This window comes from Ips typographus, linkage group LG5, assembly GCF_016097725.1.
Source record: "Ips typographus isolate SLU linkage group LG5, UJ_Ityp_2.0, whole genome shotgun sequence".
Lineage (NCBI taxonomy): Eukaryota > Metazoa > Arthropoda > Insecta > Coleoptera > Curculionidae > Ips > Ips typographus.
In genome coordinates this window covers 12634784-12650145 of record NC_138426.1, presented here as the reverse complement: position 1 = coordinate 12650145, position 15362 = coordinate 12634784, and the positions used below count along the sequence as shown (strand labels likewise).

The window sequence follows — 15362 nt, the reverse complement described above, 5'->3', positions numbered from 1 at the left end:
AAATCTTGTATGATTGTCAACTACGGCAGAATATAGAAATAAACAGAGCCAACTTGACTACTGATCACATAACATAACCTTTTTCTATACATGACACTATCATCACGTGAACCTAAATAACAATAGTACACAGCGGTCAGGTGGTAACTATCCAAATGCAATCTACATTTACAGTTTACTTAACTGGCTTGATATTTAACATTTATAACTATTTTGATTTGAATTATGTTGTGGAGGCATAAACTGTTTATTCTCTTTTAAATAGAGTTGCAGGAAAAATATTTGAAAGTGCTACTAATCCAGGAAAACTCAACCACAATTCACTAACAAAAATTAGTTCTCTTGTTTTGCAAAAATTATAATCTACTGCATAGAACATTTATTAGGTACACTTATTGTTCCTGTTGCTCATCCACAGGTCTGAAATGGTTCAGCAAATTAACTATCCATCCACTTTCCTGGCCTTTGGTGTACTCTCTGACAAATCTATAGTTACATATTGAAATTTTTTCCTGGTATTCAGGCAACATGCCCAAATTTAATGGTGGTTCCTCTCCTTGTGATCTCATTTTTGATAGTCCCTTCAAAACATGGTAAACCATGGTAATTTCCACAAACCGTTTTTGTACATCTGCTTCTTCATTACTAAACATAATCCCTATCTAAAAAACTTAAAATATACAACCATAGGTGGAAGAGTCTGTGAACTGCTATACCTGATAGGGAAAGGAAAAGTAAATATCATCAACATCAACAGGTATCAAATCTCTTTGGGCTAGTGACATTTTTGATATGCGGTCCTGTAATGTTGGGATAATATCAGGAGTGACAAGACCTTCCAAATCTTGCCCTTCAGTTACTCTATGAGACACCACCTGACAAATTATCAAGTTTGCTGAAAACATTATGCACCAAATAATTGATTACCTCAACAGCTTTCTTTGAAGCTTGCACAAATTCAGGCAAACTGAACTCAACATCAAAGTATGGCTTGATAATAAAAGTAGTTAGGATGAGGTTTTTGAATGACCTGAACAAAGACGGCCACACTACAACTGGAAAGTTCATTAAAGGGGGCAATTTTTTCGATGAAGCAGGGGGCCCGCTCTCTTGACAGAAACATCTTTCACAAGGCTTAACCAATGCAGAGGCTTGACGTTGTAAATATCTATTATGAGTAGCGGTTAAGGTACTTTGAAGACGAACACTTTTAGGGTGACAGGGACCCTCTTGATTTACTAGTTTAAATAAAGTTTTGTTGCACTTTTTCGAGTTTTGTGCAATGTTTTTTAATAAGCTAAAATTCATTTTTTTAAATTGAAATCATAACATAACCACAAAAAAGTAAAGTGACATTTTTGAAGCATATTCAAACCTGTCATTCTTGTATGTCAAATGTAACAACACTGCTGGTTGCCTAACTTAATAGTTCCCGATTCTCTATGGTTGCCAAGTTAATTTTGACATCAGTAAAATATTGAGCTGTCTGCTGACGTATATTAAAAATATACGTTAATCTGTTTAAACATTGTTTAAGAAAATTTCTTGTTTGTTACGACTGATATAGCATTATCCTGATGATTAAATTTGCTGCGTAGTGTTAGCAGAAACGCTCTTAAACAATTTGGCAACGTGGCTATTTATTGACTTTCAAGACAAAGGCAGAAAATATCTCCAGCTGATTTTGAAGCCGTTTTGCGGTGGTGGGAAAGAGACACGAAATATCGGTATGTGCGACCAATCATCAGTGACGCTGCCATATGGGAAAGTTGACTAGAAAAGTGGAAAGCAGTAAAGCAGTGGGTGGTCAGACAAAAGTTCTTTGTTTTTGTTGATTATTTTCAGTTTTCCTCGCTTTCGCGTGACCATTAAGATCGCGTCGAACATCCAAATTAGCTACGTACAAAAGCCCGATCCTTTAGTGCTCATTTTCTACAGGAGTCTAGTTAAGTTTCAAATCATTGGTGTTTAATGGCGTCATCAGTATTTATTTGAAAGATCAAATAATTTACTGGGAGTTCAGGTAAATCAGCGTTTTCGTTTCATCACTGTCGAAAATTATCGGACAATCCGAGTGGTTGTGAGACTATGGCTGCCCCAAGATCATCCAGCAGTGCTCTGCGTGCTTTAGCTGTCGAATATAAAAGTTTACAGGAGGAACCTGTGGAAGGATTTCGTGTTAAATTAGTGAATGATGAGAACTTGTTCGAATGGGAAGTTGCTATTTTTGGACCACCAGACACACTTTACATGGGAGGCTGCTTTAAGGTAAAATTCTAGGAATTGTATATTTTCTGTATCTAGATCTTTTGTCACTCACATAAATATACAAAATCCTACTACTATATGAAGGTCTTATTTACATATCAGATTTTCAAGGAATGTTTTATTGCAAACACACAGAATTCAATACAATTCTACATTTTGCTCAGTGCTTTGCTTCAAAAGTGCCTTGAACAAAATTTGTGCTTAAGGCCATGTTTCTACACTCATTGTTAAATGTATCCTTGACTTCATATGGTTTAATTTTAAATGTGCTGCTGCAGCTTGTGTCAAATTTATTTTCTAAACTAAGTATTGTAATTGTACTATTTCAGTAATGATTTTTTTATGATATTAGTGAAGTGTAGTCATGAAACTGCATGGTCATTTCTGTCAAGCTTTTGTCTGGTGTCAGTACTTTCTATAGATACCTTCAGGGAAATGTACCTGGTGTTTCAGACTGAAAAGTTTACAGCTTAGGTAATGGTACTTTTTTTTGAATTATAACCAAAGTACAGAAAATTTGAAGTTCATTAGCCTTAAGATCAGTTATTTTTAGAAAGGTTGTACCACTTGGGATAGGTTTTTGGCTAAACATAAACAAGCTAAAATGAGACCATTTTAGTTCTAAAAAAGAACCCTCAAACAATAAATTTAATTATTTTATTACCCTCAGTTTGTCAATCATCAGCATTGATTAGAAGATGACAAACTATACACTTGATGATTTCACTAGTCTATAATGCATTTAACTCGGTGTTGCCACTACCCGTTTAAAAACTATTCTAACTATACATGAATTTGCAGGCAAGAATGAAATTTCCCTCGGACTATCCATATTCACCACCATCCATAAGGTTTCTCACAAAAGTGTGGCATCCAAATGTATATGAGGTAAGTGCAAAACTAGCTAGTTATATTTGATCAAACAAACACTATTATGACCTGAATAGAATCATTTAAATAACATGCAATCAGTGGTTTAAGTAAATTGAGCTGTTTTAAATAAGGTTTCCTTTAAATGTCAGACAGTGAGTCAACTCACTGTTCCATACTTGGTTATTGAAAGGGTTTAATGTTTTATGATAACTACACAATGTAATATATTCATGTACACTTAAAGTGCATTTGCACATTGTGCAGGAAGTAGATAGTTCATAAATTAATTACCTTCTGGTTAGTCTGTATTGGTAAATTTCAAGGCAGGTGGTTAACCCATAGCATTATATTAGTTCTGGTTTGAAGTCATTAACATGTAGTGTAATAAACCTCACCCTAAATGGTTAAGTATCTTCTTTGCTATCTCCTGACATTGCAATCATAATTGACTGATTGATTAACCGGAATCAGTAGCCTATTTTATGTATTCCCTAAATTTCTGGGTTATTTTATTATGAAGAATGTTTTCCCCAGCCTTTATTTGAAAAATAAGATGACTTGCCATGCTCTACTTGCTTAAGCAGCCCTGTGAAGTGGAAAGATTAATCCGGTGTAGTAGCCATGGTACTTAAAACGTTATTAGAACCATTACCAATTAAATAGGCAGTTTATATAATTTTTCTTTGCAACTTTAATTTCCAGGTGGCGTAACGTTGAGGTTTCGAAATTTCTTTAGGTTTCACGCTGGTGTGATATTGTCTAAGAGCTGTGTCAAGATCAACTTCTTTGTGCAGCTTTTGAACATCAACATTTTCTATGTTTTTTGAGACTTAACGGAGGTTTTGGAATGGCGCCAGTATTCAAGCATGATTGATTTACTAGAGGAAAAAGCGGATTTATTTAGCTAGTCAGGTTGGCTCGGTTAATATGACTAACAACCTCCGCTACTTCCATTTTACAGTTAGCACACTTGCCAGAGTTGATATAAACGGATTCCCAGGTTTTAATAAATAGAGCATTCTCTTTTGTGCCTGCTAACTGTATTATGGTGGAACGATTCGCCGGGTCCCAGCCGTTTAGTCTAGTCAGCTGCTGAAAAGGGTCATTAACATGTTCCCCCAGTCGTTCACCGCTTTGCTTTACATGCCCCAAGGTTTAATGAAGAAAAGAAGTTTTTACTTATTTCATAGTGTCAGAAATTCATTGTAATTGTTGCTAAATCAATTCTCAGAGCAAATCATAAACTCACGTGCGTTTAGTGTATACAAGTGGTGTCCTTGCTGCTTTCTTGGCAACTTCATTCATATCAGCACGGGTAATTTTTTGTTTTCTATATTTACTTCTCCTAATGATTTCTCCTTTAACTGTTCCGGCTTTGTTCAGGTTATTAGCATTACAAATTTTAGGCTACCGTCCTCATGATTGTAACCAGTTCCATAAACTAGAAATAATTTTTTCTATGATACTTTATACAAATTCAAGTTGTTATAAAATTTGATTTCCTCAATTATTTTGCGTGGTGCAATCGGGATCTGTTGGGTTTCGATCGGTCTGTTGAATATTTCATGCCTTTCACCATTTGTTATTTATCTTTCCAACATTAACGCATAAATCGATGATTAATTTCCCCTTGGAAAATGAGTGGGGAATATCCAACTGTCCAGCAGGTTTAGATTTTTTTTTATTGACTCGACAACAGGTGTTGTAGTTCTCCCATGACGATTTGAAAAAAAAAACCGAATAAAGGTTTATAATTTTACTAGTTGAAAGTAACAAAAGTATAAAAAAACAAACAACAATTATTTAAAAGGCACTTCAACATCATCGGTATTCTCCATGTTTATTCCAGTGACCTCTTCCACTTCTTTCTCACCTCTAATTTCTTTAAGTCGTTTGGCCAAATCATCTAGTTTTTTTCTCAAACGAGCCGAGGTGCAATTCATCTCCGATATGAACATGTCCACATTTGCCTGGTGATTCTTTGTCCACTTCTTGATTAGGTTCACACATTCGCAGTCTAAAGGATTACCATCCAAGTGCACTGACGTGTTTTTTTTCAACAGTTGAACGAAACTCTCTGCAATGCAAAATTTACGCTACTGCCTTAACCACTTCCGGTTAACTTACCATCGAGACAAGTAATATGATTGTAACCGATTCTTAAATCGGAAACGGTCACGTGCTGCAGTAGATTAGCTGGAAAGTCCAACAACTGGTTGTTATCCAACCACAAGTTGTTGATTTTATCTAGATCAGCAAAAGCAGTGGCAGCTATTTCGCTGATTTGGTTGTGGCTGAAGATTAAATTAATAGTCAGGGTTACTGAACCAAATTGCTTGGGTCCTTTAAGGTTGGTAAACGCTCTTGAAGGAAGTTTTGTCAATGAGTTGTTTTGTACGGAAACACGCGTCAGAAGTGGAACTTGGTTAAACCATCTGAAATATTGATTTTAGTGTTGTATGTCCTAGATTCATTTCTCTACATTGGTAACTTGGACAAATTGCACGCTATCATTGCGTGTTATATGCAAAATTAGAAACGATTTTAACAATACCTTGGATTCCAAGACTGAATCAAATTATCAGCCAAGTTAATATTCAGCAACATGGGCATGTTGCTCAGAGATTCAGCTTCTATATCTCTAATACGGTTCTGACTAAGATCCAGCATGGATATTTCCAAATTGTTGAACACACCCTCAGGCACATTATTAATTTCATTACCTTTGAGACTCAGTTTCCTAAGTTGAGGAAGATTTCTAAACGCTCCAGGTTCAATTTTTTCAATTCCACAGTTCTGTATTGTCAGCTCATCCAAGTCTTCTATGTCCTTAATAGAGTTTTTCTTAAGGATTGGAATGCTTTGTTCAGTGAATTCGATGTGGTCGTAGATACCTTTGGGTAGTTCATCTTTCAAACTGTCACCAGCAACAATGTTTCTTTGAAATTTCAACGTAAACACACTGTAACCTTTAAATGTAACATTTTTAAAAGTAGGTTGTTCAGTGCTGCTGAGCACTCCTAGGGCTACTACAAAGATAATAATCACCGACTTCATGTTACTGACTAACAAACTATTAGCAAAGTAATGGAATTTATAAGAGTATTTAAATCAGCTTAATGATAACCTTTGACTTGGGAGTTATCAATTATTGTATTTTTTTTTGCATTGCATTTAGAATGGAGATTTGTGCATTAGTATACTGCATCCCCCAGTGGACGATCCCCAATCAGGGGAGTTGCCATGCGAACGTTGGAACCCCACTCAAAACGTACGCACCATTCTGCTTTCCGTTATCTCATTGCTCAACGAGCCCAACACCTTCAGTCCAGCCAATGTGGACGCTTCTGTGATGTATCGCCGTTGGCGTGACTCGAAAGGGCGGGATAAGGAATATGAAAATATTATCAGGTAAAAAATTGTTGTTTAATTATGTAATTAATAGTTGACAAAGCAAGGAAACATGTTTTTGCAGAAAACAAGCTATGGCAGCGAGAGTAGAAGCTGAACGGGATGGAATACAAGTTCCCCTAACCTTAGAAGACTATTGCATAAAAACTCAGGTAACTTTTTAAACTTCCTTCAAAAGAATGTTGGCACTTTGCAAATTTCCAGGTAAAACCTAGTAATTCAGAGTCACAAGTAGAAATGACAGATTTCTACGACGATGATTACGACGAAGACTATGACGACGCCACAGACGACTCAGAGTATGGCGATGGGGACGATAACGACAGCGGAAACGGCGAATTGTGATAACTATCACCTCTGTGCAACCAATTTTTTTTTGTACATTTTGTTTTTCACTTAATTCATTATAAAGTCGTCCCTCTCTCGGTTCGTTCTGATTTAATGTGTCAATGTCGTTAAGTGACTCATTGTAGTGAGATTCTGCGCCGGTCGCTATTTGGTGTCTTGTACATATTTTATAAAGGAATTGGAACATTCTTAGTCAACAGTGACTGATAATATATTATGATTTCCTCTTAGGTTGTTGCAATGGCATAGAACCTGGAAAAGATATGTAAAAAATACTGTTTGCAGGCCCAGTAATTGATCGGTTATTGCTATTCGATCTTGTGTACTACTGAAAAAACGGTTTCAAAAAGTCTGCTACCCAGATTAGGTAAGTTTTGGTTTATTTTCAAAAATCTTATAATTTCAACTTTAGTTTTTGTGAAATATCTATTATTGATTTGGAATTGGAATTGCCAGCATACTAAGCTGAGTTTTATTTAATTTTTGTTAAAATATATTATCTTCAGCTTTGATTTGTTGATATCCAGGTTTTATACAAAATTTCTTCTCTGCTATACTGACTATTTTATTATCTGTTGTAGGTGAAAAATTTAAATACCTGTGGCAGTCTATCAGCTGTAGACTGTATTTTAGAGTCTGGTGCACATTAAAAAATCATGAATATTCCTATATTTTCTCCCGTAATTAAGGCAAGCAGTTATAATATCAAGAATAAATTAGAAACAGAAAAAGTGGAGTAAACCTGACCTAAGATAACCTTGGACCGATAAGTGGACTTTCACTTTATTTTACGAAAGTGGATTTTCCCAAACAGTGATACCGACTTTTTTAGATTTGCGTGAAAATTATTGCCATATAGTTGTTTGACAACTAAAATGTGTAAAAAACACTTTACCACCTACTCAAACTGAACTTTTAATACAAATCAGAATACTTTCCATCAAATGAAAACTATTAAAAAATTGGAGGTTTGTTATTAATTTCAGCATTATACCGAAATGCAACTTGAGGTTTTCTGGCTGACTAAGTGGAAAAAACTATTTTGTACCTTGCACACCCTGTAACTCGGTTATTTTGGGGAGATTGAACCACTGTTTTGAGCCCTTGTTTTCAGTGGTGGAAGCCAAAATTTTCTATCATGAAAATTGCGTACAGGATGGCCAAAAATAGTGAACTACCATACTTTTCCTGCACACTATGTGTACTTTGTATTTTTTTTTTAATTAAGTTTACCTGTATATACCTTGGATATCGAGTAATAATTATCTCTATGTTAAAAATTGTGTATTAATTGTTAGGAGGTTAACTACAAACTGTTCAACCGAGTTGTTACTGTAGTGTATGCAAAGTTAAATGATCAAAAACAAAACCTTTTAAAAAATACATCATAGGGATGTAAATGGATTGATTGCTTGGACTTGATAGAATTGTGTTTGTATCTACCTAATTAATTGAAGACTTTGAATAAATGTTTTAAGATTATTTTTCAGATTTTATTTATCCTGTTTCCAAGATAATTTTTGTGAAGACTTAACAGACAAGAGCCAGATAAGAAACAGGGCTAAATAGCTCCAATACAATCAAATTATTTAAAATTTTGCCAGTTATCTTCGGAACGCACTTTTTGTGCCGCCGCTACCGCCCTCTATATACAGCTTAATAGTTAAGCCCAATTTAAAATACGCAAAGAAAATCTGTCCAATCGCTGATTGGTTGGCAAACCATTGCACCAATCAAATTAAAACATGTTGGCGGTTGGCTAAATCAGGCTTTTAGATTTGTAGAGTGACGTGGAGTTTGAAGTGAATATACACAGGCATACGTCATCAGTGTTTCACGGTTTTTTGAAAAGGTTAGCTTTCCCTTCTGTTACCATATTCCGGTTTTCAAACCTATTGTTTTAACAATTTTTTTTTTTTAAATAACTGAGAAATCCAGTTCATTATGAGTGGCCAGTGGGAAGTAGTGAAAGGAAAAAATGAGAGACGCAGCAAGGTTCCAATACCTAAACCTACCAATAAAATTGGTGAAGACAAAAGTAAGAAAAGGAATGTTTTGAATGGAGTCAAAATTGAGGAAGTTCGTAAGTAGGTCAGCACTTAAAACTGAGTTTATGAGTAATTTTGTTATTTTCTTCAGTGCCCAAATCTCAAATGCAGAACCTCTATGCAGGGAAACCAAACAAGCCTCAAGAAAAACCTAAGCAAGCTGAGGTTAAAAAGCCAGAAAAAAAGGCTAGCCAAGGGCCTTCAGAGCCACCAAAACCTAAACCTCCAAAGTCAATTGAAGCTGGTTTATTAACTGTAAGACTTGAAACTGTATGTTTTAACAAACCCTCTGATTTGTGTACTTGATTGCAGATTTCTACTGAAGAATTCAATTTGGTTTATGAACGTTCAAAAACTGCTTTTCCAGAAACACCAATTGTTTGGTTAAAAGAGCTCACCCAGTATTTGAACCAAAAACTACCTCTTGAAATCCAAGACCCAGTGTTTTCAAATAAACCCCCTGGTTATCCTTTAAGTGTGGTAAGTGTAACCCAACACATGTCTCTTTTCTGGCTTCAAATGTGACTTTCTTTAGATGCCAGTAAACCTAAGAAATGTGTTGGAAAAAGTCATCAAAGATGCTGGCAAAACAAACTCTCAACTATATTTTGATATTGCTTTAACCTCCATGGTAACTGATTTGAGTAAAGGCCTACCGGCCGTCGGTTATCGATTCTTTTTGCAATACATTGCATTAAATGAGCCTAAACTAGTTACAGAGAACTTGTCCAAACATATTTCATTAAGAAACTCATATCAAAACCGCGCCAATGTTGCCTTATCAATATTATGGGCTGTGGGCCATGTAGGTGTCAATGACTTACATTCTGGCTTGAAAGTCTTCCAGGAGCTAAAGTTGCCTTTATTAGATATGAAAAGTTATTCGCGTTACGTTGTTAGATATTTACTAGAACTGACTAGCAGGGACCATGACTCTCACTTGTCTAAAGAGCAATTTTTACTGATTTTGGATACAATATTTTCAACCAAGAAAAACTTCCCCACAGAACTGCAAAAGGACTTGATACAAAATTTGCCTAAACTGAAAAGATTACTACTGAACAATAAACGGGAGAGTCCGAACGGTTTAGTGGAACCATTCCTGAAAAAAATCACCCTGACAAGCAATGTCGCATATCAGAACTGCCTTTGTGATATCTTGGTTGAAGTTTTTAGTAAAGACCAATCTGCCCTAGCTGCTTGGAATAAGGTTTATTCAAAGAACCTTGGAGCTAGTGCTGTTTTGCTTAGATACATAAGTAAGTGTTTTTTTCTGTATTGTGACAGTTGCTTGAAGAACATTTTTTGTAGGTAGTACATATAATTCAATCAAACCCAGCCTTAAGAAAGCTTTAAAAGATTTACTGCCAGGTTTTGTTACTGTTAATGATGAGTTATCTTTGAAGAAACGCAAAGAGGATGGTCTTAAAGAAGCAATTGCTGCTGTAAAGGTGAGTAACAGTCTCTTTTAAGGTTAGTTAAATCTGAATGATCAGTTTCGAAAAAACATTATTCATTTAAGTTGAGTGTAGATCCAATATTATCTGTTACATAATGACTGATAAGACCATTGTAGTGTATATCGGGTTGCAGAGATGATCTACCTAAATTGATTGTATAAATACGGAACGTGCCCCATTAGCTGTCATTGGTGAACGCAGGCGCGCGTTGTTAAAGTTCAAATTGATTCTGCGCTTCACGGTTTCTTGACTTTTAAATCGCGATTTGCTTCGGAACCGATCGATCGATAACTTCCTGTAACTTGCGTTTTCGTGGCCCCGCTTTTTAACACGTTTACCTGAACAATTTTAACGACAGACTTTGTACGCACAAATTACAAGCACGCACAATGGCCACCAAGAAGGAACGTAAACAACAACAGCAGGTAACCACATAAAAACAGACAGGTCAAACGCGGAATATTATTGATATGCTGCTTTTAATAGTAATAGTAACACCCTGACCGCTAATTAGTATTACAATTCATTGCAGATTGCCCAGGAACAAAAACAAACAAAACCTCGTGGCAAAGGCGGGCTCAAAGGCCTTTTGTCTACCCTTTTCCTTGTCTTGTTGATAGGGTTTTTGGCAGAACCTTTCTTAAGGCCTTACCTACCTAAAGATGATCTGTACTTGTTCCGTTTGGGCAGGAAAGTGAGCGAAGCAGGCGTTTGGAGTGATTCCAAGCTTCAAATACTTGCCAAGCCTTATTATGGACAAGTTAAGAGTGCTGCTGAACCTTATGGGGCTTTGGCCAGTGATTTGTTGAAAACTGCAATTAATCTTCAAGAGAGTATCAGAGAGAACATTGCTGACTTTGTTGATGAAAAGTATCCAGTTGTAGTTGATTCAGTAAGTCAGTGTGCTAAATTACAAACTTTCACTTTTTTTGCTCATCACATGTTTGCTAATGGAATGTTTCAAAACGTTTATTGTAGTGGATTTTATTTGTGTTTAGATTGAGACATATGCCCCAGGTCTATTAGACAATGCTCAAGGAATTTTTACTGATACATTCGCCAAATCCATTTACTACTATCACACCAGTGTGAACTATTTACAGAAAGAAGTGTTTGTGTAAGTACTGTTTTCATTATTTATTTTAAAAAAACTGCCACCAGTTAAAATTGCATTGGCCAGAGATAATTATATTGTTTATAACAACTATTATTGCAATATTGTAGTACCCATGGATGGGAAATGTTTACTTTGCTTTTATCAGTCAGGCTGTAATCTTCTGGATAGATACATATTAAATTATGTAAACATCATTAAAATGATGTGTTTTAAATGTGAAGATAAGTAGTGTCTTACAATGATAAATCAGAACTAATATTTATAGTTGTTTAAGTGATTAGTGCTTGAGTTTATTGCTACTTTTAAGTGGATTTTAATTAATTTTATTTCAGTGGTCAACTATCCCCTGAAAACATTCAGCGCGTAGTTGTGGGAGCATACAACACAACTTCAGAAAAAGCAAGTGAATACTATCACTGGGTCTATCAAAAAGTGCAGACAAGCATCAAATAACTCTAACTAGACATCTTTAGGTTTGATTTTCCAATTCTTTTCCAAAACTTTATCATAATTTTGCGCATTTCTTAGACAATGGCATTTCATTTTTTATTACTATTGTATTTTTTTTATAATGTTTATCAGGTAATTGTGAGGTGTCAAGAAAATGTAAACAAATTCTTTTTTTACCAGAATACATTTATTATTTTAACTTATTTAAGTACGTTGTTGAATAAAGTTTTAATTAAAAATCATGTTATCTGTGTCTGAAAAAAACAGTTCAACAGTGTTGCCAAATATTCGTTTGCCAAGTACGTCTGGCGATTCGTTTTTAACGCCGGCAATGATGTCCAGTACTTGTCTGAAATTTCAATTTTTATTTAGAATGGAAACACTATTGTAGTGTGTAATATAACCTAATATTTGCAGGTTCGTTCCGACCTTTAACCATAGAATCCAAATTCCATTTTTCCTTTTTAACAGATGGAATGGTTTTATTTTCCTCAGAAACGTATTTGAAACCTGCATGAGTTGGTCTGATATCGCACCAAGGACAATCAGTTTCTATTAGCAATCTTTCAGAAGGGAGGTTTTTGACAGTTTTTAAGTTGTCCTCCGTTTTCAAAGAACTGAAACCTCAGAAGAGTAATCCATATTCTCAAAGTCAAAATTTCAATCTCCATGGAGGGAGCAGAGCGTTTTTGACGCCACGATGACGTAATTTGACCAAATGTCAAATTACGTCAATAAAAAATTGCTCGCTCCATGGAGCGTGAAAACGAATGCGGCCAAAGTTGTATAAAAACCATAAGTATTGTTTACCAGCCGTTAAGTCCAATATAGTACCCCAAATCTATAAATTTAGTGGCTTCCTCAATACTACCGTCAAAAGAATGAACCACCCCTTTGAAGGTGTATTTCGATAAAATTTGGTATAAATCACTGGCAGCATTGCGACAATGCAGAAATAACGGCAATTGCAACGATTGATTTAAAGTTAACTGAAGCTCAAAATACCTGAAAGTCACTACTTCATTTTGTACTTGAAAGGGTGCTTTGGATGAGTTACTTTTTTTGGGTGTCTTTAGGACAGAACTGTAACCGGTCGTAATCCAAACCGCATTCCCCTAAAGCGACCACTTTACTCCGGTTTTCTTTAACCAAATTGTCCAAGTGGGTTAAATATTCATCTGGAGTGTTTGGGGGTAGTTCAAACTCTGAACATCTGGTGGGGTGGCAACCAACTGTTGCAAATAGACGATCTAACAACAAAAATGTAGCTTTTTTATTGAAATCCTTGCTTTTTAAAGTGCAGTCGACTTGACAAGACAAGGCTAGTAAAGTGACAGTTTGGAGATTTTTATATTTCAACTGGGGAAATGGAAATGACAGATGTGGCAACCCTGGCTCAGTGGCTCACTCTATGGAGCTCTAGGAGAAATAATGGGAATCATGAATGAATAACTTATTTATTAATCATTTTTTCCTTTATTATAGAATCTACAAACACACTTACCATCACTATTTGCTAACTCAATAGCTTTCTTGCTTTCCTCCACGCTCCCTCCTGTAATTATAAGTTTCTCCAAACCTGCTTCCCAACTCCTTTTCAGAACTGGAATCAAATCGGGCTCATGCTTTTTTGAACCATTATAAACACCCTGATACATAGAGTCTGTAAGGTTAGCTCCAATATCTAAAAAAATATTAAATTATTAACTAAATCTTCATAGATCCATGGCATACCTATAAATTTCTTAAAACTCCCCATCATGTTTACGAACCACAGACAAAAAAGTTAGGTTAAGTTGACTGACAACACAACACAACCAGATTTATTTATGTTTAAGCAGCTGTTTGCCGTCCAACACAAATAACACTTAAAAATGCCCAAAAAACTCTATAAATGTTACGTAAAAAAACAGTGATAGTGATCGCCCTGACTGTGTTGTTTGTGTTCTTTTGCACATTACACCACCTCTTCAAAATCCTGCCTGAAAATGAGATTAAAAGCAACAAGATTGAAGATGCTATTTATGCACAAATCAAGAAATTACCTGAAATGTACAAAAATCCAGGTCAGAGGACACTAAACCTTGATTCATTTCTCAAAAGTATTAACCAAGCTATCACACTTAGAGTGAGTAGTTTAGATTTGGCACAAATTTGGAATGAAGCAAATTCCTGGTCTTCAGTTGGTCTAACAAACTTCACCAGTCCAATTATTGGACAAATTTTGCTTGCTTTGAAACATGCTGGAATTAAAATAGCGGACTTGGACCCCAGAGGCACCCAGCTAAAGTTATTACTAACTTTAAGTGTAAGTCAAAATTGAAATAAGTGTTAATGAATCAAAAAGTGTGCTTTTAGGGTGGTCAGCAATGTGTGTTTAAGCCACAATGGTATAGCAAAGATAGGGTCATCCAAGGACCTGTGTATGCAGGCAAAGATCGCTACAACTCTGAAATAGTGGCCTTTTACCTTTCACTACTCTTAGAGAAACCAATTGTGCCATTAAGTGTTGAAAGAACTGTATCTCTTAAACATGACATTATGCCAGTGGCAACAAAAAGGCTTGTGAACACTACTTTTCAGACTGGAAACCGCACGTGCATTTATGGCAAATGTTATTACTGTAAACCTGAAGATCCAATTTGTGAAAATGAGCATCACTACTTAACTGGAGCTGTGATATTTAATGTGAAGAAAACATTCAGTAATTACAGATCACCATGGCAGCGCACGTACAAAAAAGGCAAAAAAGCTGTTTGGGAAACTAATCCAGACTATTGCAAGTGAGCTTCCTTTATACCAAAAGGAATCAATTACTGATAAGTGCAAGTTTTAGATTTATCAAAACTAAACTGACCAGAAAACGGATTTTTGACTTGATTGATACAGCAATATTTGATTTTCTAATGCAAAATGGAGACAGGCACCACTATGAAACTTTAGGAGATGCAATAGTGTGGGTGGATAATGGCAAGGGACTTGGAAACCCTCATGTTCAACACACTGACATTTTGGCACCATTGTATCAGTGTTGTATGTAAGTTGACATAACTTGAATTGTTTTTTTGAAACCTATGTACTTACATTAAATAAATGTTCTTTAGGATAAGAAAAAATATGTGGACAGTACTTCAAAAACTATCCAGTGGAAACTTGTCCAAATACATGAAAATGATGTCGAATATTGCGATTTTGTTGACTGAAGCGCATTTAGCCGCAATGGAGGACAGATTGTTGTTCGTTTTTGCTACTATTGAATTTTGTAAACCGCATCTTGATGTTGGCTAATGTTTTTTGTAATTAAAAATAAAAATAAACCAATTGATCTTGAAAAGTTATTACTTCCGAACATACTGTTTTCGATTTGCAGGAATTGTTTGACAGTTT

General features: G+C 35.5%; 6 protein-coding genes across 6 annotated transcripts; 3 read left to right on the top strand and 3 right to left on the bottom strand.

The window, feature by feature from the left end:
- Positions 1-319: 319 nt before the first annotated feature.
- Positions 320-1348, bottom strand: LOC145729988 (m-AAA protease-interacting protein 1, mitochondrial). The gene is made up of 3 exons (XM_081981001.1): positions 928-1348; positions 717-875; positions 320-662 (listed from the first exon to the last, which is right to left on the bottom strand). The coding sequence occupies exons 1-3, from the start codon at positions 1306-1308 to the stop codon at positions 393-395; spliced, it is 810 nt and encodes a 269-aa protein (XP_081837127.1). The 5' UTR covers positions 1309-1348; the 3' UTR covers positions 320-392.
- A 333-nt stretch (positions 1349-1681) lies between these two features.
- LOC145729989 (ubiquitin-conjugating enzyme E2 R2) lies at positions 1682-8382 on the top strand. Its single transcript, XM_081981002.1, has 5 exons — positions 1682-2268; positions 3070-3156; positions 6320-6552; positions 6617-6704; positions 6757-8382. The coding sequence occupies exons 1-5, from the start codon at positions 2089-2091 to the stop codon at positions 6895-6897; spliced, it is 729 nt and encodes a 242-aa protein (XP_081837128.1). The 5' UTR covers positions 1682-2088; the 3' UTR covers positions 6898-8382.
- On the bottom strand, positions 4883-6198 carry LOC145729986 (CD180 antigen-like). The gene is made up of 3 exons (XM_081980999.1): positions 5696-6198; positions 5269-5576; positions 4883-5218 (listed from the first exon to the last, which is right to left on the bottom strand). The coding sequence occupies exons 1-3, from the start codon at positions 6196-6198 to the stop codon at positions 4941-4943; spliced, it is 1089 nt and encodes a 362-aa protein (XP_081837125.1). The 3' UTR covers positions 4883-4940.
- A 342-nt stretch (positions 8383-8724) lies between the features above and the next one.
- Tmem214 (Transmembrane protein 214) lies at positions 8725-12217 on the top strand. Its single transcript, XM_081980986.1, has 8 exons — positions 8725-8983; positions 9040-9203; positions 9261-9428; positions 9484-10207; positions 10260-10399; positions 10941-11300; positions 11407-11525; positions 11858-12217. The coding sequence occupies exons 1-8, from the start codon at positions 8845-8847 to the stop codon at positions 11976-11978; spliced, it is 1935 nt and encodes a 644-aa protein (XP_081837112.1). The 5' UTR covers positions 8725-8844; the 3' UTR covers positions 11979-12217.
- LOC145729987 (deoxyribonuclease TATDN1) lies at positions 12141-13851 on the bottom strand. Its single transcript, XM_081981000.1, has 6 exons — positions 13710-13851; positions 13480-13659; positions 13033-13225; positions 12786-12980; positions 12380-12592; positions 12141-12324 (listed from the first exon to the last, which is right to left on the bottom strand). Exons 1-6 carry the CDS (start codon positions 13735-13737, stop codon positions 12204-12206), a joined length of 930 nt encoding a protein of 309 aa, XP_081837126.1. The 5' UTR covers positions 13738-13851; the 3' UTR covers positions 12141-12203.
- On the top strand, positions 13720-15309 carry LOC145729985 (glycosaminoglycan xylosylkinase homolog). The gene is made up of 4 exons (XM_081980998.1): positions 13720-14283; positions 14334-14758; positions 14812-15012; positions 15080-15309. Exons 1-4 carry the CDS (start codon positions 13870-13872, stop codon positions 15261-15263), a joined length of 1224 nt encoding a protein of 407 aa, XP_081837124.1. The 5' UTR covers positions 13720-13869; the 3' UTR covers positions 15264-15309.
- The last annotated feature ends 53 nt before the right edge of the window (positions 15310-15362 follow it).

Bases quoted from the DNA above. Each gene is read 5' to 3' on its own strand.
- LOC145729986 (XM_081980999.1), bottom strand. From the start codon at position 6,198: ATGAAGTCGGTGATTATTATCTTTGTAGTAGCCCTAGGAGTGCTCAGC. The intron at 5,577-5,695 runs GTATTGTTAAAA...TCAATATTTCAG, and splicing joins ATTCAGTCTTGGAATCCAAG to ATGGTTTAACCAAGTTCCAC. The intron at 5,219-5,268 runs GTAAGTTAACCG...TTTGCATTGCAG, and splicing joins TCATATTACTTGTCTCGATG to AGAGTTTCGTTCAACTGTTG.
- Tmem214 (XM_081980986.1), top strand. From the start codon at position 8,845: ATGAGTGGCCAGTGGGAAGTAGTGAAAGGAAAAAATGAGAGACGCAGC. The intron at 10,208-10,259 runs GTAAGTGTTTTT...CATTTTTTGTAG, and splicing joins TGTTTTGCTTAGATACATAA to GTAGTACATATAATTCAATC. The intron at 10,400-10,940 runs GTGAGTAACAGT...AATTCATTGCAG, and splicing joins AAGCAATTGCTGCTGTAAAG to ATTGCCCAGGAACAAAAACA.
- LOC145729985 (XM_081980998.1), top strand. From the start codon at position 13,870: ATGTTACGTAAAAAAACAGTGATAGTGATCGCCCTGACTGTGTTGTTT. The intron at 14,284-14,333 runs GTAAGTCAAAAT...GTGTGCTTTTAG, and splicing joins AGTTATTACTAACTTTAAGT to GGTGGTCAGCAATGTGTGTT. The intron at 15,013-15,079 runs GTAAGTTGACAT...AATGTTCTTTAG, and splicing joins CCATTGTATCAGTGTTGTAT to GATAAGAAAAAATATGTGGA.
- LOC145729988 (XM_081981001.1), bottom strand. From the start codon at position 1,308: ATGAATTTTAGCTTATTAAAAAACATTGCACAAAACTCGAAAAAGTGC. The intron at 876-927 runs GTAATCAATTAT...ATAATTTGTCAG, and splicing joins CTTCAAAGAAAGCTGTTGAG to GTGGTGTCTCATAGAGTAAC. The intron at 663-716 runs GTATAGCAGTTC...TAAGTTTTTTAG, and splicing joins ACTTTTCCTTTCCCTATCAG to ATAGGGATTATGTTTAGTAA.
- LOC145729987 (XM_081981000.1), bottom strand. From the start codon at position 13,737: ATGATGGGGAGTTTTAAGAAATTTATAG. The intron at 13,660-13,709 runs GTATGCCATGGA...ATATTTTTTTAG, and splicing joins GAGTTTTAAGAAATTTATAG to ATATTGGAGCTAACCTTACA. The intron at 12,593-12,785 runs GTAAACAATACT...CTGAGGTTTCAG, and splicing joins TATATTGGACTTAACGGCTG to TTCTTTGAAAACGGAGGACA.
- LOC145729989 (XM_081981002.1), top strand. From the start codon at position 2,089: ATGGCTGCCCCAAGATCATCCAGCAGTGCTCTGCGTGCTTTAGCTGTC. The intron at 3,157-6,319 runs GTAAGTGCAAAA...CATTGCATTTAG, and splicing joins GGCATCCAAATGTATATGAG to AATGGAGATTTGTGCATTAG. The intron at 6,553-6,616 runs GTAAAAAATTGT...ATGTTTTTGCAG, and splicing joins GAATATGAAAATATTATCAG to AAAACAAGCTATGGCAGCGA.